General features: G+C 41.7%; 1 protein-coding gene across 2 annotated transcripts in view; it reads left to right on the top strand.

Moving 5' to 3' along the window:
- Positions 1-27,723, top strand: part of kcnh5b (potassium voltage-gated channel, subfamily H (eag-related), member 5b) — a 79,951-nt gene that overhangs the window by 1,268 nt on the left and 50,960 nt on the right. Inside the window, exons 2-7 of one of the 2 annotated variants that reach the window (XM_061254082.1) lie at positions 8,848-8,971; positions 12,561-12,667; positions 13,176-13,304; positions 17,433-17,548; positions 19,386-19,778; positions 27,208-27,300. In XM_061254082.1, coding sequence (XP_061110066.1) covers positions 8,848-8,971; positions 12,561-12,667; positions 13,176-13,304; positions 17,433-17,548; positions 19,386-19,778; positions 27,208-27,300 — 962 coding nt within the window. The remainder of the gene's footprint in view (positions 1-8,847; positions 8,972-12,560; positions 12,668-13,175; positions 13,305-17,432; positions 17,549-19,385; positions 19,779-27,207; positions 27,301-27,723) is intronic. The other variant, XM_061254090.1, reaches the window with a different exon arrangement.

Here is a 27,723-nt window from a genome sequence, read left to right as displayed (position 1 = left end):
AGCTTTCGTACAACTCGCTTCGCAGGCCAGTTGCCTTAAGTTATGTCCTTGGATATTTAGTTGAACTATCTATTATAGCTCACCAAATGGCATTGTTCCTAAAACAGGGCATATGAAGTGGCTTAAAAAGTACACGAGACAAAACCTTAGATGCATAGTCTATTATTTGCTGTCAGGGTTGTCTATGGGGCAAACTGGAAAATTAGAAAAGGCATTCTATGTATCGGTGAAATGTAATTATTAGTAACACAGTTCAGAGAGGAATTAACACATAGACCATGCTTTACTTAAATATATTTCATCAACCTGCCTCAGGTTCTTTAATTTTATGGGAATAGAGTAGTATGCATGTCGTGTGAAAGATTATTGAATGAATATTATTCTACCAAACATTATTCTGTTATACATGCAAAGTACGTTTTCATATTTTTATTTATTTATTTTGGATCGGGCAACTCTCGAGGCATACCAATGCACGTAGTGTAATTGTTTGGTTGAAACTATTTGCCCATAAACCGATAACGTCTAATTCGGTAGGGATGTGGTATTTGTTTACTGCGTGTCAAGATTCATAGCTTTGTTTAAGAATTGGTGGCTGTAATATTGAGTTTAAAATGCTTATCAGTCTGCGAACATTTTATGTGTCAGTGTTTTTTCTTCCAATTGAGCGTTGCATTAATTTATTAATTTGAGCGTTGCAGGAATTTAGAAAACTCGAAAGCGTGTTGTTATGGCCTGCTTGTTTCAGGGCAAGGGAATGCTGATATTTATCCGAAGTTTGTGTTGCTGTCTTGGCAGTGGGGGTTTCTGTGAATCTCTATACTGTAAATTGTCTACATGCAATGGTCGCCTGCACCACTAGAGGTCAGATTTGGACACCCGGACAATTGTCAGTAAACCTATGGTAGGTAGTCCGGTAATTTATGTTTCATTTTATCAAAGCCCGCAGTCACTGATCCACGCTTCGCACACTCAAATTCTGCAGGAATATATTTTTTTCGCTACATATTTTTCCCCGATGTATTTAATCCGTAGTAATCACAAATTATATGATTGTAGTCTCCAACAAGCCACATTGTATTTACCACAGCAAAACATATCTGAGTTCATCTTCGTTTCTGAGGACCGCTGTGGTTCAAGCTATTGCCCAGTCCCCCACATACCGTATAATAGAATAACCTACTTGGACAATTGGCTGGGAATTTGAAATACTTTCAAGTACTGTTTGAACAGTTCAAACAGTATGAGTAGTCTGATAACAAAAAAACACTGGATATGGATTATTAATAACGCATTACCAATTCCATCATGCAGTGTCTTTACTTTTGAAGTTAAGTTTGTAATTAAATGAAATTATATATTTAAAATAACTAAACTATATAACAAAATGTGTGTATGTGTAAACACTGAATGTCTTTTTTAAGAAAAGGAACCCAACACTGGGGTCTTTTTCAAATGTTTTATTTTTTTTTCCAAATGCTAGCTCCTACTCTCCAATAAAGCTAGCAGTCCTGTTAGAAATATTTTTTTTCCAAGATTGAGTACCCGAAAGCGACAACAGGTGTATCCTATTACTGCATTGTCCATTGTATATATGGGAGGTTGTGGCATGTCCTATGCCAATAATGTAATGCAATCTAAGTGACTTTGACCGTGGAATGATTGTTAGTGCCAGACAGGGTGGTTTGAGTGTCAGTATAGTTTGCAGAGAATCGTGCGAAAAACAAAAACGTGAGCAGCAGTTCTGTGGGGAGAACCGCCTTGTTAATGAGAGAGGTCCGAGGAGAATGGCCAGACTGGTCAAAGCTGTCAGGAAGGTGACAGTAACGCAAATTACACATTACAACGGCAGTATTCAGAAGAGCATCTCTGAACACACAATGCATCAAACCACTAAGTGGATAGACTACAGTAGCAGAAGACTAAAATAAGTCTAATAAATACCTAATAAAGTACTCACTGAGTGTATGTTCATGTAATTCTTTTATTATGCAATTTAACATTGCTGTAAACAGCCTATATGAATTTAACATTGACAGAAAATGCACTTCATAATGCAATAATTAATTAAACACAGTAAAATAGGAATGCATAGTGGACAGTGCATGAAAGATGAATTGAAATGAAAGAACATTGAACGAGGGGCACATTGAGCGAGAATTTCTTCAAACATAAGTTATGCAATGCAGCGGAGCTTGTGTTGTAGAAGAGCTTTAACTGCCTGTTCGATTTTGCTTGAAGAGAATGTCTAATTGTAGCAGGGGATGGGGCTCTATCTTGTGAGACCCTGTAGTAAATTGATCAAAGAGAATGCAATATCTGACCTGTACTGGCTTTACGGTTTATTCTCACTCTCACATTGTAGGAGGCAGATATGCTTTGAGGGTCTGTCCCTCAGGGATGTTCGGTCAGCCCATCCCCGCCTGTCTCGTCCTAGCCACAGCCTGCAAGACCCTGCCCTGCTGCGTGCTGACATTTACCATCTCTCCCGACAGGTGGCTCAGAAACAGCCTGCAGGTGCTATGTGGGGGACTGACCCCTTTGCTCTTGAAGAGACACAGAGAGCTACCTCCCCCTTCTCCCCCCATGCACTGCAAACCCCCATCTTTCCCCTAGCTGATCTCCACAGTGCTATTGTGTGATGTCTGCTTATGAAACGTGACTGGATGCAGTTCTGGCTCTATCTGGTGCGACAGCCCGATGCTGTTTGAATGGCTGTCTGCTGTATTATAGATGTTAGTTTTTAGGGACATTTTAAAACCATAATGACTCACTCCTGCTTCAGTCTGCGACATTGGTGTTGGGTTAACCACTGAGGGCTACGATGCATTCCCTGCATCTGTGTTGTTATTTTTATGGTAACTGTGGTAACACAAAACCTTTCGCACTTCACTCTAAAAAGTAAAGGTTAAAAAGAAATAAGCCTATAGGTTCTGTAATTATCCTTAAAGTTAATTTAAGAAGCCTTCTTCTGTCACTAGTTCATATTTGAACCTTAAATTAACAAAACTATCCCCTATTTAAAATGGGTTCTCCTAAGCATCCTAGGGTTGCTTGATTTCTTGATGTATTAACATTTTCTAATTCATTGTCATGGACTACAGATTTATTTATATGTACTCATATTTGTTGAACTGTGCACCCTTACAGGTACATGAGTGTTTGTTTGGCTGGAAAGTGGTGAATTTCATACTTGAGATACACAGAGATGTTTTTGTCTGTTCTGCTGAAGAACAGGCCACATTATTCTGTTGAATGTGTTGCTCTGGAGTGTGCGGTCATGATTGCTGAAATAGTGAAATAGAATAGTCTAATTAATTATACTGAAGGCTTCTGATTGGTTATTGTAGGTGTCTGATTAAATTGGTTCAGAATATTAACATTATGTTGTCCTCTTGGCCTTAGTGATGACATATTAAGGTATTGCATATTTGTTTCCTAGTTTTCTGAAGACTGATATGACCCTGGAGTCCAATTTGGATGACAACTGGAAGAACTAAGCAACATTTAGATGGCTTCTCTGCATTTGGTTGTTTCATAAGACTAAGTTTTTAATGCACTGCCAATATTTATCACAACTGAACTATTTATTATGCTTCTTGTGCAGAATCTGTCTGTCTGTCTGTATTGTGTTATGCCTATTGTTGTGTGGTATGTGTGTGGTCCTGCTGCAAACAAATTGCCCATTTGGGACAAAGAATACACTGAACTGAACTGAACTGAACTGAAGGCATAAACAGGGAGGTACTTAGTGTAAAAGGAGGGGAGGGGAGAAGCCTTGTTAGTCTGGAACTGAATCATGCTGGTAGAAGTCCTTGGGGAACTAGCAATGAGTTCCCTGTTCTTCCTACCGATGACACTGTGGACAACTGTGAAAACTGAGTCAGACTAAATGCTTTACATCTCTCTCACCAAATACATATAGTACATATCCACTTCTCTCATTGTGAAAAAATCTAATTTTGTTGTACCTCTTACTGTTTCCTATGTATCTGGACATTAACTTTGCATTCAAGTTTAAGAGCATGATGGTAACTCCAGTAAGTGCATTTGAAGCACCAAAGTAGTTGTTTTGCAATAGGAAATGTAGATTATCCTAATTTAAATCCTAATTAATTTAATTCATAGTTCAAAAAGTAAAACCTTTGATTCTGAAGCTACTGTCACTCGTTCTGTGGATGGAAGTATAGTGCTAACTCACACGAGTCGAGCTATTGTGTAGTTGTTAGAGTAGGAAGCTGAACCAACGAAACATACAGCAGTGGGGGATGGTATTTAATGGGTGCAGGAAATAGCTATTCAATGACAAGATAATGAGTACACTTTGATATGACTATGACAGCTAGTACTCAACAGGTTTGCATTTATAGTAGTGGGCCTTTCTCAAACCTTGTGTGTAATATGATGTGAATGGGCTGATTCTAGTCGGTCTACCCATGCTACATTGAGCATAAAGTTTGGCGAAAATGAACTTAAAATACATGCATAGAAAAAATACCACAGGGAAAAATGCCCTTTTTAACAAATTACTCTTACACTTAACATTCACAACTAATTTCATCCTTGAATCCACTCCAAGTCTTCCATTAACTTTTTGACAAAGGAAAGGTCCCATTTCCTGCATGAAACCAGACTAAATAAGACCCATTTTTATACACAACAACTTTGTTACAAAGTTTAAGAAATTATATTCTGACGCTAAAATATGGGTCTGGATTTTGTCTCTTGGTACAGTTTGTGACATGTTTAAATGAATAATAAATCATGATCACACAATGGATCTTGACTGTGTGCCCTGTTCACTCTGTGGATTCTAATCCTGACTCAATTCCAGCATCTAACCACTTGCAGTGCAGTGGGTTTTTTTTTCTCCTAATATCTAATATTTAATTGCTGGCAAATTAATTGTCAATGTTTTTTTTTGATACCCATAGCCAGGCCTGTGCCTTGCATTTCTATATGGGTTTGTTTGATAACAATGTTGTGTCACTGGCATAAACATTACTCACTTTTGCGCCATATCATTGCACTAAGACAAGGCTGCCCAACCCTGTTCCTGGAGATCCTGTGTGTTTTCACTCCAACCCTAACAAAGGCAATTTTATTAACTGCTAGTAGAATCAAGTGTGCTGAATTAGAGCTGAATTGGAACCCCCCCCCCCCCCCCCCACTTTTGCAAGTTTGTTAGCCTGGAAAGGACTGCAAATTGATAATGTTGCCAAGACTTTTTTCTCTTCAGTGGCTTTGAGCCTGGAGATGAGAGGAGGAGCAAGGGTAATTCTGGCAAAACCTATTATGGATTGTGATTTTGTCTTTGTTGACTCAGAATTGATGAGGAGTTTAATTAAAACACGAATTCACAATTAATAATTAGGCAAAGTTTTGCCAACATTTCCTTGTTCCTCGTCTCCATTGTTCCTCCTCTCCAGGCTGTTAAAACATTTTTTAAACAATTTTATTTTGGCAGCCTCACTCTGTTCATTTTTAAGTGTTTAGTGTCACTGTACAGCATCTGATTTTGATAAATAAACACAGTGCTTGTACTGCCTCATGCCATGAGGAATACATATCCCCAAACACATTTTAAAATGACTTTACTTCACTTTAATTAAGTTGTTGTTTTTTAAATGTTATAGTCATTGTTCCATCTCCATAATATTTGGAACAAGTCAAAATCAAGTCAAAAGTTTATTTTTTTTATTTTTTTTAGAAGAAAAAAGCTTTGGCAGGGATAGGTGATGCACATGTGTTGCAAAGTTAGCTCACGGATGGATTTGTACATCTGAATGCTGACACAGAACAGATAGCACTTGTATGGCATGTTGTAATTGTAACATGCACATTGAGTATGGAATCAGAGTGCTCATTATTACAGGTACTGAACTCTCTCAGGAAGGCTCTCCACACAAGGATGTTGGCTTCCCTTTTATCACCTGCTAATGGCGCTGAATTTGTCATACCCTGTCCAAATGTCTGTCACGGTTTGTGTTGTGTTACAGAGTGCTGCTTTTGTGCTGTTGCTTTCTGCAGCTCTTTCCATTGACAGACAGTGTCTACCCACTGCTGAGCATTAGGCAGTACACAAAACAAATACGTTTTCTTTGTAGCTGAAGTGAACGAATCGCTGGACAAGTGCTGTTTGATCTTTCAGTCAGCTGATACACTGGAAGTTTGAAGTGAATAGGTAACCATAAAACACCATATTTTGATCTGCCAGGTTAATTCACAACAAATAGCACCTGTCTGTTCGCAGGGAGTCCGCATGCAAGCCATGGAAACAGCCAAGCAGCTGCGCAACACCTCTTTTGTAGCTGTAGTTTATGGTGCACGATCAATTTATATTGCATCTCTCATCCCTAAGTAATATGCCTCAGTTCCTTTGTCTATTAGGCAGCCAATGTGTTGAGAGGTTCTTTGTGGCAAAAGCAATGTTGAACAGGAGTACATTTTAACCCTCAGTTTGTTCTGAGTAAATAGTTTCTTCATTATAATGTTCCGTACGATCAACCAGTGGGTCAAGTTTGAACTTCAGGTATTATGAGATTGTTAAAATATCAGTTTTATGTGTGCTGTACGTACGTTCGTATACGTAGTATACGTATGTTTGTATACTTAGTTTTTGACCGAACAAATGACTTAATGTGGAGAGGAGCGCTTTTAATTATGGCTCACTTTTCGCTACCAATGGGCCCCACAACTACACCTGTATCAGTTGAAAATATTTTATTTCTGGGCAATAGAGCCTGGGCCCTAGTTGCAGGGTTTGCCCTGAGTACTGACAGACTTTTTGTCCTGATGAGAGACCGACACAGGCCATTCTGAGATTATTCTTCTGCATGACCAGCCTGCTTTGATGCTCTAGTCACAAGGTGGATCAGGGGCAAGGTCCACTTGTCTATTGTAGTGGACTCATATGGAATAGGAATGTGTATTAGGCAGTATCAAAAAAGGCATGCTTAAGGAGGCCAGGTCAGTTGTGTGTAATGGGGATATCTGTTTGTCAACCTGAAAAGGACTTGAAGACAGAGATAAATCATTCACCATTGTTTTAAGAGGTCATTTGTCCCAAGTACTGGATTACCCCGCATGAAGTGTGCGGTTTATTGTGGAGGAGACAGCTTGTATATCCATATGCATCCTCTTGGTACATTTTATTTGTTTGGGTGTGTGTTTGTGTCCTTTGGGTGGGCAGGCAGTTTCTTGAGGGCTTCTGAGTTTGCAGCAGAGCACTCGTTGTGTTGTGTGTACTCCTTTGCCTCACATTTCACTGGTTTGATGCAACACGTTTGGGAGAGCAGTCCAGAAGGTGCTCCCGCTTGCTCGTTAGAGTTTCTCCTCTTCGTTTACTTGCCTCCCCCTTCCTCGTTGCCCAGTATTACACAGGCCGTTAAGTAAGCAGCATGGCTTTAGTTTTAAATAGCCGATCAGGAAACGCTGCAAGACCACACTGGAGTCCAGGCATAAAAATGTTGGACTGCAGCGTGAGGCCCTGAACATCTGTTCCTGTCAGGTGAACATGGCGCTGGTTTTCTAAAGAAAGCTGATGCGGTGGCGTGCCTGGGCTGTGAGCAGGCCTCAGACATTAATGAGTCCCTTTGTGTGCCCATACACCCACAATTAGGTCTTGTTTTCCTTTTTCTGTGAGGTATTGTCCCAGGCATACATGCTGAAAGATGCAACGCAGCACTTGTTTCAGGTGGCACAGTACAGTAGATGGTGACACCTGGCAGTTGTGTTGCATGCAAAAGTATGTAGGCTGGAACAAATAGCAATTTTCTGGCTGAAACTTTTGAAGTGTTTTCTGTTGCCGATGGCGGTGTTCCAGGAAGATTGCTTTAACTTTGAACAGTGAATTTTCATTCCTTCCTAGCTCTGTGCCTTGTTTTCATCCCAGAGACACATGCAGTGAAATGAGGATAGTGAACAGAATCAACATAAAAAAAAATATGGAGCATGAAAACAGTGATATTATTTATAATATATGAAGGAAAACAGTTATATACTGTATATCTATAATTTAAGCCTTTAAACTACAGTATCCCATACAATACAAACTAAAAATATTGAACAGATTAGCTGTACACTCATAGGATTGTATTTATTATTTTGGTGACACACCCTTAGCCTTGTTGTATTCATATTCATACTGTATATACCTATATTGAATCCATGTGTCAAGCATTTTGAATGTGAATCTAAAATTGCCTGGGAAACGTCATTGTGTGAGCTGCTAAACTATTGGTCATGCACAATAGAACTCTCATTTGTGATCAGAACATGGGATCCTGAAATCAACATAAATCCGTAAAACTTTCCTCTGAAATTGATTGAGTTTCAAATGTCAGGTAATTCCTGAAATGTCATAATCATTAGTAACCAGTGAAGGGTCCATGTTGCAGTTTGTCTGAAACCTCCTTCCTTAGAGCTAGTTGCAAAAGAGCCCTTCTACAATAGAAAACCGTGCAGCTTAATAGAATTGCACATTAAATAATTTATTTTCGCATTAGATTTCCACAATTTGTATGATTTCTACAGACTGATACATGGTGGTTTTTCTTGTTAAAGGGTGCAGTTATATATTTTTGATGGACAGGTTCAAGTCCAATTCCAAAATGATTGAATTGAAATAATTGAAAAGTATCAGGCAATGTCTTGCTTATTCCTGAGATTTTGCTCAAAAAGATTTTGCTCCACCATCATCTGGCCAGACACATGCCTGTACATTGCACAAAAAAGTCAAATAAGGTATACTTCACTGTACTGCATTGTAATGTTGTATTCATACAGATAGTGTGTACATTGTTTTCTGTGCGATGCAGCCAGTAACACGCGGTCTTTTTGTGGTAGAAACCAGCTTCCTGCTTGGGAACGCCCAGATTGTGGAGTGGCCAGTAGTGTACAGTAATGACGGATTCTGCAAGCTGTCAGGGTACCACAGAGCCGAAGTGATGCAGAAGAGCAGCACGTGCAGGTGAGTTCAGTTCCCTTCACCTTCTCAAAGCTGTGAGTGAGGCGCAGGTACACCAACCGACACCACTGCATCTCAGCTTTGGTGATTGTCTGATGTCTTAGTGGGACCCTGTGCTGCACTTGCTCTTGGTAGTTTTGTGAAACTACATCCAGGTCTGAAAAACCGCAGCCAGGTTTGAGCATTCCATTCAAGTGGGAAGGGGATTTGATTGTATAAAATGTTCGACTGGTTTGTGTTTGGTAAGAAAATAGATATTCCTGAAAGCCCTTTGGCTCAGTTTGATATTTTAACCCCTTAAGGATCGCCCCTTTTCTTTACACAAGCTTGAAAATTACATACACAAAATAAAATGGCTACTATTCTTGAACCCTTTTGACTACAGGCATAACCCTTTAGGGCTTGTTTTGCGAGAGTCAGAATTACTCTTGAGTATTACTAAAGAAGCTCAAACACAGAGGAAGTGGAATATTTTTTTCTCTCACTGAAAAGATTTTCAGTGGGTACAGTTTATTGTAGCAGTGTCTGGGGCACTTAGAAACACAATGGAGCCACAGCCGAAACACTGGGCAAATCCCTTTTGAAATTCGATGACAATATCACTAAAAATGAGCATTCTGCATAGTTTTTTCTAAGCTATGTCTAGGCGGTTTTCCAAAAAGGACATTCGGAAACTCCAAAGGGACACATGGAAACTAAATTGCATTATGGGTCTCATGATGTGTAAAATACTGTGTATACTTGTATACTAATCATTGAGGTCCATTGATTGACGTCTTTGTCAAATACCCAACCCCCATCAACAAGTCAAACGCATTCCACAATTTCACATGCTATTTCTTAGCTCCTTATTTACAAGCATCCTGAATAATAATACAATATTTTAAGAATCTTCACGTCAATGAAAATGCTGTTTATTGTAGAGCCCAAGCTGTTTTCACTCTCTTCCTCAGAAATATTCACTAGAGAATACTTGAGTGTCTTGAGAGACCAGAGATTTTTTGGAAGTCTCTTGTCTCGCTAGATGCAAATGGATTACCGATACTGGTCAGATCAGCTCGTATGTGGGCTCTAATTGTTGTTCCAGAGAGCCTATAAAAAAAGTAGATAATAGCATTCCTATGTGCAAGTACTTTTGTAGAAGTAACGGCGAAACGGACAACAATGATAATTCCTCCAGATAAATTTGAAGTAAGCAATGGACATACTATCGACGTTTCTCAGAGTTAGCACGTTTTTAGAATTGCATTATTATGCATTTCGTTTGCTGGACACTGACATTACCTTATTACGTGTAGTATATAGATTTCAGAAATGCAGAGAAGGCGAGGCCCCCGCACGCTTACAGATAGAACCGTAATTTTTAACGCTATCAAGCGGTATATCCTGTTACCAAAGTGATTGAAAATTCCACCGTTAAAAGAACACAAAATAAACCCAGCCCGGCCCAGGCTTGGGCCTGTGAGACTTACGGGGTTAAGCATTGATGTGAGTGAAGTATGGGCTGCTGCTGTCACGATCCCTTCTTATGTTATGTACTTGCCACCTCCTCATGCTGGACCAATGACAATCCCTCTCCTGCTGTTTCCACCCCCTGAGTGGCTCATACCACACACACGAGGTCCAGTGCGCCGTTAATCACAGCAGTGAGAATAGTAACACTGCCCACAACGGGCGCGAGATGCAGAGGGCTGCAAGTGCAGGGAATTTCATAGGCAGTCAGAAGGAAGTAAATCACTGAAAAATCTACTTCTAATAGAGGGTGACATTGGCTCAGGCGGTAAGAGCAGTCATCTGGCAGTCGGAGGGTTGCCGGATTGATCCCTCCCTCGGTGTGTCGTAGTGTCCCTGAGCATGAGACCTAACCCCCAAATGCTCCTGACGAGCTGGTTGGTGCCTCGCATGGCAGCCAATTGCCGTTGGTTTGTGTATGAATGGGTGAATGAGAAGCATCAGTTGTACAACGCTTTGGATAAAGGCGCTATATAAATGCTTGTGCTTAAGCCTTCTGGGAACTGGGAATTTTCATGAATGTACTGCATTGTATGTGAGACATCCCATATTTCCAGAGAACAGCTGCAGGTGCCATGTGCATGGCCTTTTTTGTTCCATCAAAGACTTGAGGTGAAGAACATCCACGGTTTTAATGATGCAAGTAGAGCTGTGACTGCACACACAGTAACGTCACTAAAATGGCAGTGTGTTTGGTGTCCACTCTACAAAAACTTGTGAGGAAAGGTTTAAATGGATCCATCTGTAGTCGATTTCAGCGATTGCATCTGTCTCAGTGTGTTTCTGGTTTTCTTATTTACATGGTACTTTTGCTGGAAAGATTAGTGATCAGACAAAATAGTTGTGTTATACTGATGCTTTGTAGGGTCATTTTCAATAATTAGACACCGTCACACAGGCAAACGTAAATAGAGCTCATTTTTTTATTTTAGACAAATTATTTTAGCAACTGATATGAACTGCATAACTGTTTGTTACAAGTGTAAAAAAATTGTTAAAGCAGTCTAAATGTTGTGTTTCCCACCATTTTTATTAATTTGAGGCAAAGCCAATAATGCTGTCTAAAAATAAAAAAGGTCTTTACTGAAATTGCTTCTCAGCATGCACATTGTGCTTAGAGGCCGTAATATCCATGCAATAAGCAAATCAACATTGTGTTTCTTCTTTGGAACAGAAATATCAAGGTGTACCTTTTTAACAATCCCTTTTAAACATGGAACTATTTCCATGTCAAAGCAATTATCCAGACAAACTACAGTCCCCGACTGTGAACTTTCAGGAGACTGAGGTGTCAGACGGCTTCACTGAAAGATGTGTTCGTCCTGGTATGTGGCTGATAGCTACAGTAAGAGGTCTAGGTTCATGCAGTCAATTAAAACAGTCAAAAAAAACCTATACCCAGTTTATCATGTTGCGTGTCCGGAAATTGCCTTCCATAATTTAATGTCAAAAACTGTTGCTGTGAAGTTTCTGCCTTGAACAGTTTTCTGTGTTCTGAAAACTGAAATAACCAGGTTTTCCTTCCAACGCACTGTGCATTCGGTCATCACAGAAGATCTGTTCTGCCATTTTGACTGGATTTTAATTGGATCCTGATATGCAGACAGAACTGGGATTTTTGTGCAGATCACTTTCATGCTGTACTGTAGGATTGTCTTGAGCATAACAGAAACCCGGAGATGCGTGCTTCCGGCATTATTCCAGGGAATATAATGGTGTTGAAGTGACTGAGCATCCTTGCACCGACTCCCATAAAACCATAGGGTGAGTGTACCCTGCGCCCCATATACAGTGTGTGTCAGAGGGCATGGTTAGATGCTGTCATCACCCACACAGTAAATTATAGGAGCCAAGCTGTTTGTGTAGTGTAGTAATTTATTCTAATGCTGTCGTTTTCTCTCCTTTTCCTCTCCAACTCCTTCACTTTCACACTCTCCTCATCTCCATTTATTTCAACCCCCTTTTTTCCCTTTTCCTTTTCCTTTTCTCTATTGTCTGACATCCACTTGTTTGTGTCCCCCCTCTTTCTTTTCTTTTTTTATCTTGGCTTCTCCATGCCACTGTTTGCCCTTTCTCACAGTTTTATGTACGGAGAGCTGACTGACAAGAAGACAATAGAAAAAGTCAGACAGACCTTTGATAGCTATGAGTCCACTTGCTTTGAAGTCCTATTGTACAGAAAGAACAGTGAGTATACTGAATGTGTCCTATCCATTTACTACAGATATAACTACAGCCAGAGAAATGGATGACATTTACTGTACATTTAACTTCAGAGAGAAAAAAGGCTGCCGTTTCCTGTAAATGCCCTGTTTGGCCTGTGCCCTGTCTTGTTGAAGCTTATCTTAAAATATAAAGTATTGCGTTCAACTTAGAACTAAGAGTTGGTTGTTGGGCTTTTTTGCTGAATACTGTCATCACATGCTCAACCCACCTGACACAAAGACAGAGATACTACAGTATATACTTACTGTATAAGTATAAGACTGAACATACACTTTTTTACATTTCACTCGCATACAGACATTTCACTCTTAATACCAGATTCATACATATAGACATCTCTATAAGGGCTCTTGGCTGCAACTACAAATTAGGGCCAATGTTGACAGCAGAGTGCCACTCTTGTGCTGTCTCAGCATCGGTCACCTGGTCACCCTGTCTCTCCTCTCTGATCCTGTCTAAAACCCTGCAGGGACTCCTGTCTGGTTCTATATGCAGATCGCACCCATCCGGAACGAGAACGACAAGGTGGTCTTGTTCCTGTGCACTTTCAAAGACATCACTGTCTTCAAGCAGCCCATTGAGGACGAGTCCACCAAGGGTAGGTCCAAAGGTCAACTCAAAAGGCTCACAGGAATCTGGTGGAGAAGCTAGGCTGTGGAATCCCCTGACTCCAAAGCCGGACACATTGTTATGAGAAAAGCACTCCATAAACTATGAGGGAAAAAGGCCTGTCAAGGCATATTTTACAGTGCTTAATCAGGGCAGTCTGATATAGAGAGAGAAATCTGTGATTGATAGACCCTGCCAGGCTCCTCCCTCCCTTGAGCTGCCAGAGTATCTGCCCCTTGCTATGTTAAGTGTGTCTGCCTTTTAACAAGGATCCCACCCACAGAGTCACCCAGTAGGCAACTGTGTCATTGAAAGGGCCACAGAGAGGTTCAGAACACCTCACTGATGGGCGAACAGACAGGGCTAGCCTATAAAAACACTCCTGACTGTGAAACTTGTGACTATGTTCTCAAGTTCATTATTTGTTGGGGAAAAAAAGATTGCTTATTTTGTGGCATTACTGATGAGAAGTGCAGTTTGTATACAGGAGGGGAGCTGTTGTTGTTGTCTGGGGACACCTCGGCGTTGAAGTGAATTGAAAGTGATCACACAGGCTCACTCCAGATGTTCCTCAGGCAACCCCCGTCACAAAGAATTCCATCATCGTTTTGAAACAGGAGTTTGACTCCTTGGTACACATACTTTTGATTCGATCCACCAAACGGCAGTTCCTCCCCGGGTCTGGGTGTTATTAATGAGGGGATTTGAGCTAATTGTTGCTTGTGTAGGAAGTGTTTCTGTGCAATGGAATGTAAATGTACTGTATCTCCAGGGATGATCGGCAGTTGTCCTGAAGGGTTTGCATAACAGTAAGGACTGTTGGTGTTCCTTAGAACTGTTTCTCCAACGCCCTCATCTGATAATTCTGTATGTAATCTAGCCAAGCATATGGTATTTAATAGTGGGTAGCAGGTCCAATTCGCAGTCGTTACTTTCTTTTTAAAGTAGGACTTTGATTTGTACTGTATGTATAGGTTGAGTTAGTCCTCAGATATTGAAATGTATATATCTTTTTATGGGCTTTATGCTATGGGTAGACATGGACGTCACCAGGCCCTTGGGACATGAAAAGGAGAATATACACCTGCAGATATAAACATTGTGCTGGGACAGAAATAGAAGATGACCCCTCACTCCTTATACCGCAAAACACCTTTTCAGGAAATGTCCTGGTTGGATGGCAGGAACCTTCCAGAAAGAGAGGGAATTTGGAAACTGTGCATGACATCACTTACTGTCCACCGTTTGTATCTTTTATAGATGTCTCAAGAGAAATACTGCTTATAATAAATGTCTCTAAATGTGTGGAGCCTTGTGCCAGCTGTTTGCTGTAAGAAGTCTCACTTTCCTGGAGGGATGGTGTTATTCATCAATAATTTAAGATCCGGGGCCCCTGCTCTATAATACGGAAACAAATAGGAGGGCCAGCAGCTGGGGCAATTCCCCTTACCAAATTAGATTTCTGCACTACTGCTTTTGTAATAAATATGCAATGGTAACATAACAAAAACATCTTCTTTTGTGTACCCAAAATTGTCATGTTTGCAATGAGGTGACGTTGTAACCCTAACTTAATTCTGTGATCCAGTGGGGTGTGGGCCCATTGTTTGAAGTGTATGCTTTGCTTCCCTCTGAAGGATGAAAGAACCATAGAGAAGTGTGGTGCAGTGTTTGCATCCATCCACAGCACTGGCCCCTGCAAACCCCCCTGCAATACTACCCTGCCGCTCCTCTTGATATGAACAATCCATTTTCACCTTTTCACACTTTTCTATGCTCCATGTCTAATAAAGAGTAATCAGAATAAAGTAACATCGGTAGAGGTAACTAGGTGCATTTCAATCAGGTCCTTTTTTTGTTAAAAAACCCAAATATAGCTTTCCCCCTAAATTGCATCACTCTTCATACTCCTTATCTCAGTTAAGGTGGCACACGGATTATTATTGTCTTAAAACCGTCCCTGCCTTTCAATGGCAGATGTTGGCCAGCAGGGCGGCAGTCTTCTCAGGGCCAGATTTGGCACATTAAATTGAAACTGCTCGGCAGAATCATGCGTTTTACGCTCGCTTGGCTCTCAAAGCAACCACCCCTTTCCTTATGAGACAACGCTACTCTACTCCACGCCCTGCGGGCCGCAGTGTCTGCGGGTATTTGCTCCTACCGTGCCCTACACCACCTGCTTTCGTGAATTAGCTCATCTGAACCAAGCAGGTAAAATAATTTGTGAAATCGGTGGTGTAGCGCACCGTTCAAGCGAATGCATGCAGACACTGTGGCCCGCAGGACATGGAGTTGAGTAGCGCTGCTATAAGAGAACCGAGCCGAAGACAGGGTCTGTCCCTAATGGCAGCTAACGTCTGAGCTGGAGCGCCTCCAACCCCCAATAGAGGAGCTTGTGGTGAACATTTCCCCAAGCTACACAGCATAGTAAACAGAGACTTGCGTTGGGTTTCGACCCCCTCGTGCTCCTGACGTGTTTTTTTCACCCAGCTTTGTTTCGTGCCATCCGCATTGTTCTCTATTTGTAAAGACATACACTGTGTGTAGGATTCTTTGCCTCGGGTGAAATGTTTTTTTTTTTTGTGAACCACACAAGGAACGTACGTAGGGTATATTGTAAGGTCTATTTTTGAATGAGGCTACACTGTAGTAGCCTCAATGATGAAAAGCTTATGAAACGGCCGTGTTGTTGAAGGTAAACAGCCATCCTTTTGCCCCAGTCCCTGTACAAGCCTTGTTCCATCTAGAGGAGTGCCAGAGCGCTCAGTTTCTGCTCGTTACTGTATTTCATTAATCTCCTTATTTAGTATGCTACAGCCAACAGCTTTCATACCCCATTAGGTATAATAATGTTTAATTATTCAAAGCAGTCCTTAAAAATGCAGCTCTACTTTAAGCACAGGTTAAAGGAGCAGTTCAACCAAAAATGTAATTAAAGTAGATTTTTAGATAGTTTCACTGACAAGTTTTCTAGATATAGGCTGCAGCTTAACCTGATAAAATGGACCTTGTGGGTCCATCTTCATGTGGCCTCAAAGCAATTTAATACAATTTTATTTGTATAGCATACAAAAAAGCACCAAAAAATTCAACAGCAGTGTCTCTCTCCAAATATAACACACCTGTTTCCTGAGTATGATTACAGCGACAGTACATAATGAAATTTTCATAAACAGCTCTCATTAGGAAACTGCTGGTGAACCTGCCTTTTTGTTGGTGTGCGATGGGGCTGTAAGTTCTTGGCTCTGCAGTTTTCGATTACAGGATGATCCAGAAACATTTTTGGATGTAAGTCTCCTCATCACAGAAGTTCTTATCCGAGTGATAATGGCTGCTGATTTAACTCGGTTTCCCATAAAGTTGTGCAGTTCTGTGTGCCCGGCTCAGCGCTGACGTATGTCTCAGCCCAAAGGACAGAACATGTTGGCAGTACAGAAGGTGCAGTTATGTACACACACTTTCTTTCTGACTTACTTCTAATTTATTCAGATAGCACTTACCATACGGTGACATTTTCCGTCACATGACTGCAAGACCTACAGCAAGGCCACAGCCTGATTTAACCTTCTGTAGCAATTTTTGATCGTTGCCAGTTTTACACCCTTATCCCTTAATTGCAGCCTTCTGTGCATATTTTGCGAGTGTTTTGGTGCCAAAACAACCCCACCTGTGCCTCTTCGCTTGAAGCATCTGTTTTGAGTCTGAAATGCAGATTCAGATTGTACTGTTCCTCGACAGTTTTGCTTGCGAATGTCAAAAACAAGCCAGATGTCTCTATTAATTGTGTTTAAATTTGAGACGATGCCAAGAATTGTATTTGAGATGCCTATCACAGCCCATGCCTCAGGAATTCACTTTTGAAATCCACCATTAAAAGCTGCTGGCTTGTCTTTAAAGGTTAATGAGGTGCTTGGATCAATGGAGTGTTCCGATGTCTCTAGTCTAGGCCTCATAATGTTTCTTAATGTTGAAGATGTTAAAAGGTGATGAAGGCTTACTTCATCCCAGGGGTGTTAGCGGTTGTAATTGAGGGAAGTGATGCGCTTTATTCATCATCAGCATTTCTCCTGTGTAGTCTGGCTGCCCAAAGATGAGACTTTTTAAATGTTTCTCACAGGATGGACCAAGTTTGCGCGACTGACACGGGCACTGACCAACAGCCGAAGCACTCTGCAGCAGCTCACGCCCATGAACAAGACCGAGGTCAGCCACAAGCACTCGCGACTCGCAGAGGTATGTTTAAATATAAGATATAATACCCTGTATTTTATACTGTACACAAACGCGCTGTGCTCTGCCCGTCAACTGTATACTGAATACTGCGACTGCATATAGACACACACATACACACACATACTGTATATGAGCGTGCAAAATTTACACTCACTAATTGTCTCACACATACTATAGCGTGTACTACCTGTACAAACATATACTTGAACAGACATACACTCGCTTACACACAGAAACACACACAAGCAGTTGTGACTGTGCACACACATATTGAAGAATATGAATAATATGATCTTCACAGCAACTCGTATTTTTTAGACAGCTGCATAAGTTTTTCTACCCGCTATTATGCTGTCAGCACTCTAAACTGCTATGGTAAAAACTTTTTTTTTTTTTTTTTACCAAACATTCTGGACTGTTTATGCACTTTTAATAGTGCTGGATGCCAGCCCCAGTGTTTGCAGCTGGGAATGCTAGAGCAATGCAGGCTTTTCAAAAGCTGGGGCCCAGAATGAGACGTTCTCAGAGGCAGCCCTGACGGAGCTCATCATGAAGTCATGAAGAATTCAAAAGCGCCAGGCTCTGGTGCTGTCAATGCATCTCGAGTGCATGCTGAAACCGAACTCCCGCCCCCACCCATGGCAGGCCGGCGTTTAGAGCTCATTAGTGCCCCGTGCCCACATAACTTCCCCTCCTCTCCCGCTCCGCTGCCCCTACCTGCCTCCGTCTCCTGCAGCTGGGTTTTGAGCCATTTTCCTCACCCCGCTGATGGTGTTATTGACGGTGTCCCTCCCTCAGGTGGAGTGGGAGTCCTCGGGGTCTTGCTACTGCTCAATGGAGATTTATAGCCATCGAGTTTAGCTCATATAGAGTGCCATTGCCTTCACATGGATCACGGTAGACGGCAAAACAGCAGTTTTGGGACAGTACAGGAAAAATGCAAAACATTTATTGTCCATTCTGTGTTGTTTTCTTGTGTTGTGTCACATCCTATTTGGTTTTCTGTTGACTGTAACGGTAAAAACTTCAGCAGCAAGTGCCGTCTGCCGTGGCCATTGACAGAGTTCTTTGCCGCCCTAATAACAGTCTGCCGTTGTGCTCTCGCCCACTATAATGACATCTGATTTGCCGTTTACAGCGATGGATGTGAACGCAGAATTAGCCGGCTTGTGTGTTTTCAGGGAAGAAAACTGAACACAAAGTCCAGTCTTCTGACAGATAAATACATTAAATCTGGTCTATTGAGTGGGAAAATGAATCTTCACGGTAGAGAGATTGCACTAATTATGGTGCGGCCATCAGGGCCAAGGGGAACGCTGTTTGTAATATAATCTTGGAATATAGTTTATATTAACTTACATTTTCGGTATTTTTACTTCTCTGTGTCTAGAAAATAGAACATACTGTATATGTAAATAAAATATAAATGGCATAAATAAGAGAATTAGAAATATGATAGATAATTGATATTAGAGTTGAAACCAGTGGTCTACATTTTATGTAGTGTTCAGGACATTCTAAGCATTCTTGCAACTTGCAGATGGCCAGTTAAACTGTTGAGAAAGGTGGTCGAGTTCATAATGAAGGAAATCAAGACCACTCCACCTGCCCCCTGATGCTGATGAATGGTGGATTTATTATATAAGCTTTTAATTATATATATATATATATATATATATATATATATATATATATATATATATATATATATATATTACATATACCCATTCCATATTGTATCCAACATGTTAGAACAAATACTGTATTCTGTATTCCGTGTTATTGACCACACAAGGGTCATTTTCCCTCACCCCTTCCACCTCTCCTCCTCCCCCAGGCTCTCCAGCTGGGCTCAGACATCCTGCCCCAGTACAAGCAGGAGGCTCCCAAGACACCCCCCCACATCATCCTGCACTACTGCACCTTCAAGACCACCTGGGACTGGGTCATCCTCATCCTCACCTTCTACACGGCCATCATGGTGCCCTACAACGTGTCCTTCAAGACCAAGCAGAACAACATCGCCTGGCTGGTGCTGGACAGCGTGGTGGACGTCATCTTCCTGGTGGACATCGTGCTCAACTTCCACACTACGTTTGTGGGCCCCGGCGGGGAGGTGATCTCCGACCCCAAGCTCATCCGCATGAACTATCTCAAGACCTGGTTCGTCATAGACCTGCTGTCCTGCCTGCCCTATGACATCATCAATGCCTTTGAGAATGTGGATGAGGTAAGCTGGAAGTGTTTCAAGCGTGTATGTCAAATTCACCTGACTATCTCTGTGCTGCTGCAGCATGAGTCATGAGTCTGTGCTCAGGTTACCTGCCAACCTGTAACTAGGGTTCAGTTAGGCCTGTTCCGGTATTTTCCACAAGCGCAAAGGACACTGGGCTTCCATGGAATTGAGTAACCAATCAATATTCCTTGAATTCATTGGCAACCTCTAGTCAGTAGATTTGCTAACAAGTAGAATGTGGTGTGAATTGTATCCTGGGTGAAGGGGAAGGCTATGAGAATGTGCCCTGATTTCTTGTATTTCTACTTACAAGGTCTCGAAGTCCATCCTCTCCTAAGTGTGATATTTATAGCTCCACTCTCCTTTGCCTCTGCAAATGCAGAACAAAGTCACAGAAATGTAATGTAGTACCTCTCTCCTCCTCTCTATTCCCTTTGCTGACTGTAAAGGAGCTATTGATCAGTCTGCAATGCATTCCACGGTCCACAGGTGCTCCTTATCGATGGACTGGGAAAGCACCTTCATAAAAGACATATTTGTATCCCCTCCATCCTCTAATCAGCTTGACAAAGCTGAGCCAGGTCCGTAGTGATCAAGAGCAGGTGCTGCGTATATAGACAGGCTGGATGTGTTTGCAGCAGGGCGAGAAAAGCCTCTTGTGTCAATGACAACCCACAAATGACCCCGTGAAGTCAGTGACTGATGTTAACGTTCCAGCGCTTGCGTGCCGTGCTGTAGGCTCCCATTGTTCTCAGTTGTCAACAGCTTGCAGTAGTCCGCCGGGTGCAGCTGCGTTTCCACTGTGTTTTAAGGCACAGGTAGGAGGGCACGAATATGAAATGCGCAGTAGCACTCTATTTGAGACTGCTTTTCCAGACTGTTTGAGATGGCAGTTTATGTAACCGACATAACATTGCATAGCCAAGGCTCTTTTCCTGCTATTTTCTTACTCTGTAAAGGTGAGGAAATAAACTGGTCTGCCCTATGCACAGTGTTCTAGGGACTCATTCCTCTTCAAACCGCAGTGTATTTAGACAGTCTTGTGGGTGCCATTTTAGCATTCGCTTAATCACACCCAGAGAAACACACAAGGTAAATTATGATTCCCACTATGGCATAACACAGATTTCTTTACTCTGAAGATTTATGCTTCAGAGTATATTTTTTAAAGCCTTTGTGTTTTAGTGAAGATGTTTTTGAAGCCTTTTGAACAATTGGCTTGTTAGAACAATCAGTTGGATGGCGGGTCCGTTCAGTTTTATCTTCATGTCCAGACATTCCCTGAAAAGCTTTAATCAGGGTTGCAGTCCTTACTGAGCAGTAGGATTTACTGCTGCCTGGTTCCAACAGTCAAAGGAATTCAAATGTTTTTCAGACAATTTGAAAGAGGAGCTTCAGAATAGAATTCATCTCCCCTTATATATGAAAAACGTGTTTCAGTGTACTACATTAGGTACAGCCACAGACACAGGTGCACTTGTCCATGGTTTCAAAATACAAATGTTAATCTCACATACCACGTTGCTGTTTTATTACTTCCCCCTTAGATTTCTGCTTGGTTTGTTGAAATCAATTTTCAACTCAACGAAATACTGTTAAATATTCATGAATTGAAGCAATTACTTTGATTCGCATTTGTCATTGCTATCTAACAATTATGTCATTATATTTTTTGAGGTTAAGTGGGAAAGAGCAATAAATACTATGGAACATTTTGCAGATTTATGCGCATGTCTGCTCAGTGTGTAAAGATTGGACACAGAGTGGTACTTACTTTTGTGGTACATTCATGTGGTGACCAACACCCCAGGAGGATGAGGAGGATTGGCCAATGTGCCCACAGGGAGAGGGTCTCAAGAGCCCCCTGAGAGAACTGTGAAGAAACTTCCTGATACATCCGTCCTTATTGGCAGCAATCAATGCATCCGCCAATTACTGTGGACCACTCGGGCTAGCCCCCATCTCTGAGCATAGCTCCCCACTGGTCACCTCTCCAGGATGCCCCCACTATCCCTCCCCCTGCCTAGGTACCTGCTCTCACTGGTATTAGAACAAAGCTACAGTATGACGGCATGGGAAAAACTGCTCCAATGTGACCGTTATTGTCATACCTGGAATACAGACATAGGCTTCCACAAAACAATTAGATTAAATCTCCCAGCGGATATGAACTCATTATTGTCTTGGTGGACAAGAGCAGAGCCCAGCCAATTGGTGACTTGCTAATGATTTGTCATTGGGACCAAAGAGAATGATTGTGGTAGCAAATTGTGCTTAGAAGGTAGATTCAGTCACTGTGTTTGATCTTTCACCTGATCACCACATATATTTTGCCCACATATATGTAAATCTGCTTACATATATCACTATCACATATATCATCTAATGGTGAAAATACAAATGTGTCTGAAAATGTAATGCTGAGTAAAATGTGTTACTGGTGTTAGTACAGTATGTGCAGATGGGATATTTATGATACTCTTTCCTTTTGATGAGCCTCAAATCTGTTTCTTCTGACAGGGTTTAAAGCAGATCTCAAACCTAGTTCATTACTCAATCCTCAATAAAACAACAGCACAAGACTTCACTTTAAAAATATATATATATTTTCACATGTGATTTTAATATTTAGGGCAGCACGGATAGTGCAGTGGGTAGCACTGCTGCCTCACAGCAAGGAGGTCCTGGGTTCGAATCCCGGTCGGCTGGGGCCTCTCTGTGTGGAGTTTGCATGTTCTCCCCGTGTTTGCGTGGGTTTCCTCCGGGTACTCCGGTTTCCTCCCACAGTCCAAAGACATGCGGGTTAGATTGATTGGAGAGTAAATTGCCCATAGGTATGAGTGTGTGAGTGAATGGTGTGTGTGCCCTGCGATGGACTGGCGACCTGTCCAGGAGAGGCTCCAGCCCCCTGTTCAGAATAAGCGGATTATGATAATTGTTGGATGGATGGATGGATGGATGGATTTTAATATTAAGAAATATTTAGTCTTGTACATTTAAAATGTGATTCAACATATCTGTATTCCTTTGGTTGTTTCATAATTACATAAAAACAGCATTGCATTTAAATGTGCTGACTTAATTACGGCATATTGACTTAAATTTATGCAAATGGCTGAAGCATTTTCCCCTTACAGGCATCCCCTGTGATACATCTTCAATTATAAAGAAGTAAAACTAGAAATAAACACTCAAAGCATGCCATGTATGTATGATAATCACAATTCAAATATAATTCATAGAATCACTTGAGACTGTATGTCATAAATTACAACTTCATATTGAAGGATTCATATATGCTTTGTATATAGGATCAGGATCAAGTAGTGTTCAGTATGAAAATCATAGATATGATTTTTTGTATTGTCTTAGATTTATAGGGGCTCTTTAATTTGACACATTTGAAAGACCATTTTTATTGAGATACAGTGCAATGACGATGAAGAAATGAATGTCCTAATTACATTTCAATGGTATTAACAAATATGTGTGTATTAAATTAAATTTTCATTTCCTTGTGCTTATTAGGGGGCTGTGCATAAATTCCAGCTCAGATATTCCTGATCTATGACTCAGCAGGGTGCTAATGAGAGTATTTCACAGGGGTTGTCAGGTGGGCACCTGTATGTAGAGTAAGTGTGTATGAGTATATGATTTCTGAGCAAGCTTTATCAAATGTCTTTCTTAAAATTTGAATCAGCAGGTGTCCCCAGATATATTGCTAAAATATCATTTTTCACCAAATTTATGTTATGAAAAAAGAAAGAAAACAGCGCTGAGCTTTGACAGGAAGCCTGAAGCAGTGAAAGCAGTCATACTTCTCTGTACTTTTTATGAAGAAACGGGAGTGAAAATGCCAACAGAGCTGTTTCGTTGATTGAACGCTACTGATTTAACTGCAAATAGTGACTGTCTTAACAAGCATTTTAGTCTTGTAATAAGATTTAAGATTTTATTTTTTTCCTTCACTGACGATTAAGTTGGGGATATTTCACAATAGAACAACTGCATAATAATCTCCTTTGTTGGGTCAATGTTTTGACTGTTGGGGAAGTGGACCGTACAGTATGATCAGAATTTCTCAAAAATTTAGACCTTTAGTGGACCATGAGTCACAATGTAAAAAATGTGAGACTGTATCAACAAACTTGCATAATCTGTAGAATGTCTAACTCTAGTAGCAGACCTGAATGAAGCATCGTCCGCTTAATGCCTCTCTGACTTGGCCTTTCTCCATTTCATTGTGTAGGCCAGATTTAATGTCCAAAATCTGAATGACATGTAACCACTGTTGCTCGGATCGTTCCGAAAAGACACTGCCTGCCGTTCACCTGACTTTCACTGCTAGATAGCCTGACTCTTTTCTCTGAGTGATAGCATTGATTAAGCCACGTTGCCATCAGGGCTACTGTCTTGTAAGAAGAGGAAGTCCATCTCAGAAAACTTGAGAGAGGGTGACGGAAGGATGGATTTAAGGGGGGGGGGCAATTCAAGAGCAGTGGTGAGTCAAAGAAAGAGAGAGAAAGAAAAGGTCAGGGCTGATGAGTGGAGGTAGAGGACTGTAGCGGTAGCACGTAAGCGCTCCTCAGTGCTCTCCCTATGCGTGTAATTGTTCTGAGGGCCCTGCTGCGGATCCCACTGTCTCGCGGGAGCCGGGATGAATGTGAGGAGCCAAGGAGCTCATGGGAAATCAATACGGTCAAATTCTCAACATCTCGAAAACGTTCAGCGTGGAGCCCTCAAGCTGTGCCTTCTCGCTGAGAAGGGTTTATGTGAAAGGCCAAGTTATAGCTGGACCAAGGCGGTCCATTTCTTTTACAAACTGAAACAGAAGTAAAGCCACTCCCTTTAGCTAACTGACGTTTGTAAACCTGCAACTTTGTTTGCTATTTTGTTTTAAAGCCAAGCTTATTCTATCTGCTCACTACATCAAGAAGATACCGTAGCTTGCCTTTCAGTAAAAATAAGTGTAAGTTGTTTTGTTGAAACACCTACATGTAATTAGTGACGGGGGTGTTATAGCTTTTGATAAAAACAAGGGATGTTTGGTTGGCAAGGTGATATCCTAGCAACAGTGCAGGTGTGTTGTGAGAATTCCTCTAATGTTAAACTAACGAAAATAGCCAATGTCTGCAGCATGAGAAGAATAAAGGCATCGGTTGAAGGGGCCCAGCTACTGGAGGGAGAGAAGAGACTGAGTGATGGGTACATTCAGGGAGAATTTTGGTAAAGCATTCTGATTGCTGTTGGACCACCTGTGTGGAGCAGAGCACTGGAGGTTTCCCATGCCTCCCAGAGCCCTGGATATCTCCCATGCCTGAAGGGAACCCCTGACACTGCAGCTGAGACTGCAGCCCATGGCTACCAAACAGGAGAGCAGAGATGAGGGAAGGGAGGTGTGGGAACAGTGAACTGTGGGTGAGACACCTGGCTCTGGGGAGGTGATATGCACTCCACTGCAATCGTGCATCTGTATGGGCAAAGCCTTGATACACTGTTGTCTACTTATGTTTCCTTAACCCATTAATGTCCTTAGTGGAAGTTCTGAAATTCCTTTGGTACACTTGTCAAGCTAGTTAAGCTGATCACAAATGTGTTTTTCATCCCGGCCAATGAATGAAGCCACTTCTTAACGTACAACTTTTGAGTCACAAAGCGTTCCTTACTACATCAAACACAATTAACTCTGTTTCTCAGCATACTATTTTCATTTTACTTTAGTCAAATACGGCTTAACTGATTGGCTTGCTTTCCTCTTTGCTGTACTTATTTGTCCACTTGATGGGCGTACAGCGTATGTTAAATCACAGTGATATGAAGGTTCACGCCTCCTGGGTGAAATAAATGTGCTTGGCTCCATGTACGGTACGCACATTCCCCTGCAAGCCAAGCTGTACACACGTGTATGCGGTCACATGCTCAGCCGACACAATAGCATGCGCTCGTAGCGATGTAAGGTTCCCCTGAATATTACATATTCAACTGCCCCTGAGGCTTCACACGCATGTGGTTGCGTGGACTTTACCTGCTTTTAGAGAGGCTTTCAGAACCGCTCTTCGAAGTGCTGCTCATGCCCGGCGGCCGAACCAGCCCATGTTTAATCCACCGTGACCTTTTTGTGTCGCGCTATGTTCTGCGGGAACGTGGAGACAAGCTGACAGAGCTCCTGGGAGTCTTCTCTCTAGCATGACCGGAGTTCCCGTTCTGGCTCCAGCTGAGATATGACATGTTTGTGTGCGTGTGCGGGGGAGGGTGTCTGTACACGTGCAGACACTGGACATCTCTAGAGAAGAAGACGATCGCATGACTGGCCTACAGTACGCGCTGTCTCTTAATGGTGACACGTGCAAAGGCATGGATGTGATATTGCTGTTGATGGTTATGTGCAAGGAGAAGAACCTAGTCCACTCTCATGTGATGGTCAGGTGATGGAGCTTAGGGGTGAATTCTTCTGATGCAGTGGTCAGCATCAGTGTCACTTCTTTAAGAAGCACCTAGTGCAATTTGTAATAACTTGAAGCTGAAGCCTCTGTGTTATATAAGTGTCCCTTTGAATTATAGATGATACTGCAAGGAAAGCATCAGTGACAGCCCATTGCTTTTATATGAAAATCTAATCATTACTGATATATCTGGCTCTGGGAGGACGTGCTATTTTAAAATATTATGTTTTTCTTGGAAAATACAGATATTATTAGTTCTGCAGTCTTTTATGTGATGTAATCATTGTTGAAGCGCACATGATCAACCCCTTGAATGTGGTCACTGGATCCACGTTATCGATATTAGGGTGGATTCAGGTTATTTGGGACACGTCTTTGTCACTGGTGGTGAGGGCAGACTCAGAAACTGAACTGTCCCAAATTACCTGAATTCACCCTCCATAATAAAAGAAGATATTTCAATTTGGAACTTCTTCAGCTGCAAGGGTTTTCACTCTTAACAGTGTGCCTAAAAATAGTGCCAGACAGACTGTCAAAAGTTACATTACTGTACCCTTGAAACTTAATTCTGCTTTTCATAGCTTCAGAATTCCAAACCTGAGAATGTATTTTCCCTGTGTACTCTGTCAAGTCAGCATCTGTCCTTGACAAATTTCAATATTTACAGTAAGTAGTGCCAGATGTACCGCACTGACCTACGCAAGACCAAAGAAACAAAATGACTTAAGCTAACAGCAAATGGAAATATGAACTGGTCGATAACGGCCAATGTTGAAATCACGCTGAGGTAGGTCACCCTACCCTTGGATAATTTTATATCTATGGGACATCAGGATCTGCTGGGCTGCCAGTTACTGTGGATACAGTCAGAGGCCACTGGATAAAATGAAGACTTCTCCAGTTTGTTGACTATATGAAAACACTCAGAAGCCACCAGCAGCTGTGGCCATGTTTGAGCTGTGCCCATTGTTTCTTTAAAGGACCCACTTTTGGACATCTCGTCAGTCGGGCATCTGCGAGAGACGGCTAATCCGCAGAGAAATGCCACCCGGGCAGAAGACTCTGTACTCCCGGTAACCCCATTACTCCATTTTCTTCCCTATATTGCCTGGGCTCTGAGAGACTCCCCAGTCTCTCTCTCTGCCACCCTTCATCCCCAGAACTCGGCATTAGTCCTGACAGCTTGCGATGGCTGTGGACTCATGGTACTGCAGCGGGGAGCTGCAGTAGTGTCCCCCATCTACTCAGACTTCATACCTGCCTCTGAATGCTGAATAATGAGCAGACAGTTGCTTGGCACTTTTGCGTGATATTGCTTGTGAGGATCTCTGGAAAATGTTGACTGTCTTAAAAAAAAAAAAAAAAAAAACTTTGTCTGTTTTCCTCAGATCGGTTATGCTTTTATAAGAGCGCGTATCCCACCCTCTGCTTCCATCCCCTCTATCTGCCCCTCCTTCCATCCATCCATTTCCCTTCACACGTCTATATTCTGCTGT

Source organism: Conger conger, chromosome 1, assembly GCF_963514075.1.
Source record: "Conger conger chromosome 1, fConCon1.1, whole genome shotgun sequence".
Classification (NCBI taxonomy): Eukaryota; Metazoa; Chordata; class Actinopteri; order Anguilliformes; family Congridae; genus Conger; species Conger conger.
Note: the sequence above shows the minus strand (reverse complement) of the source record. Positions and strands in the feature narration are given on the sequence as shown.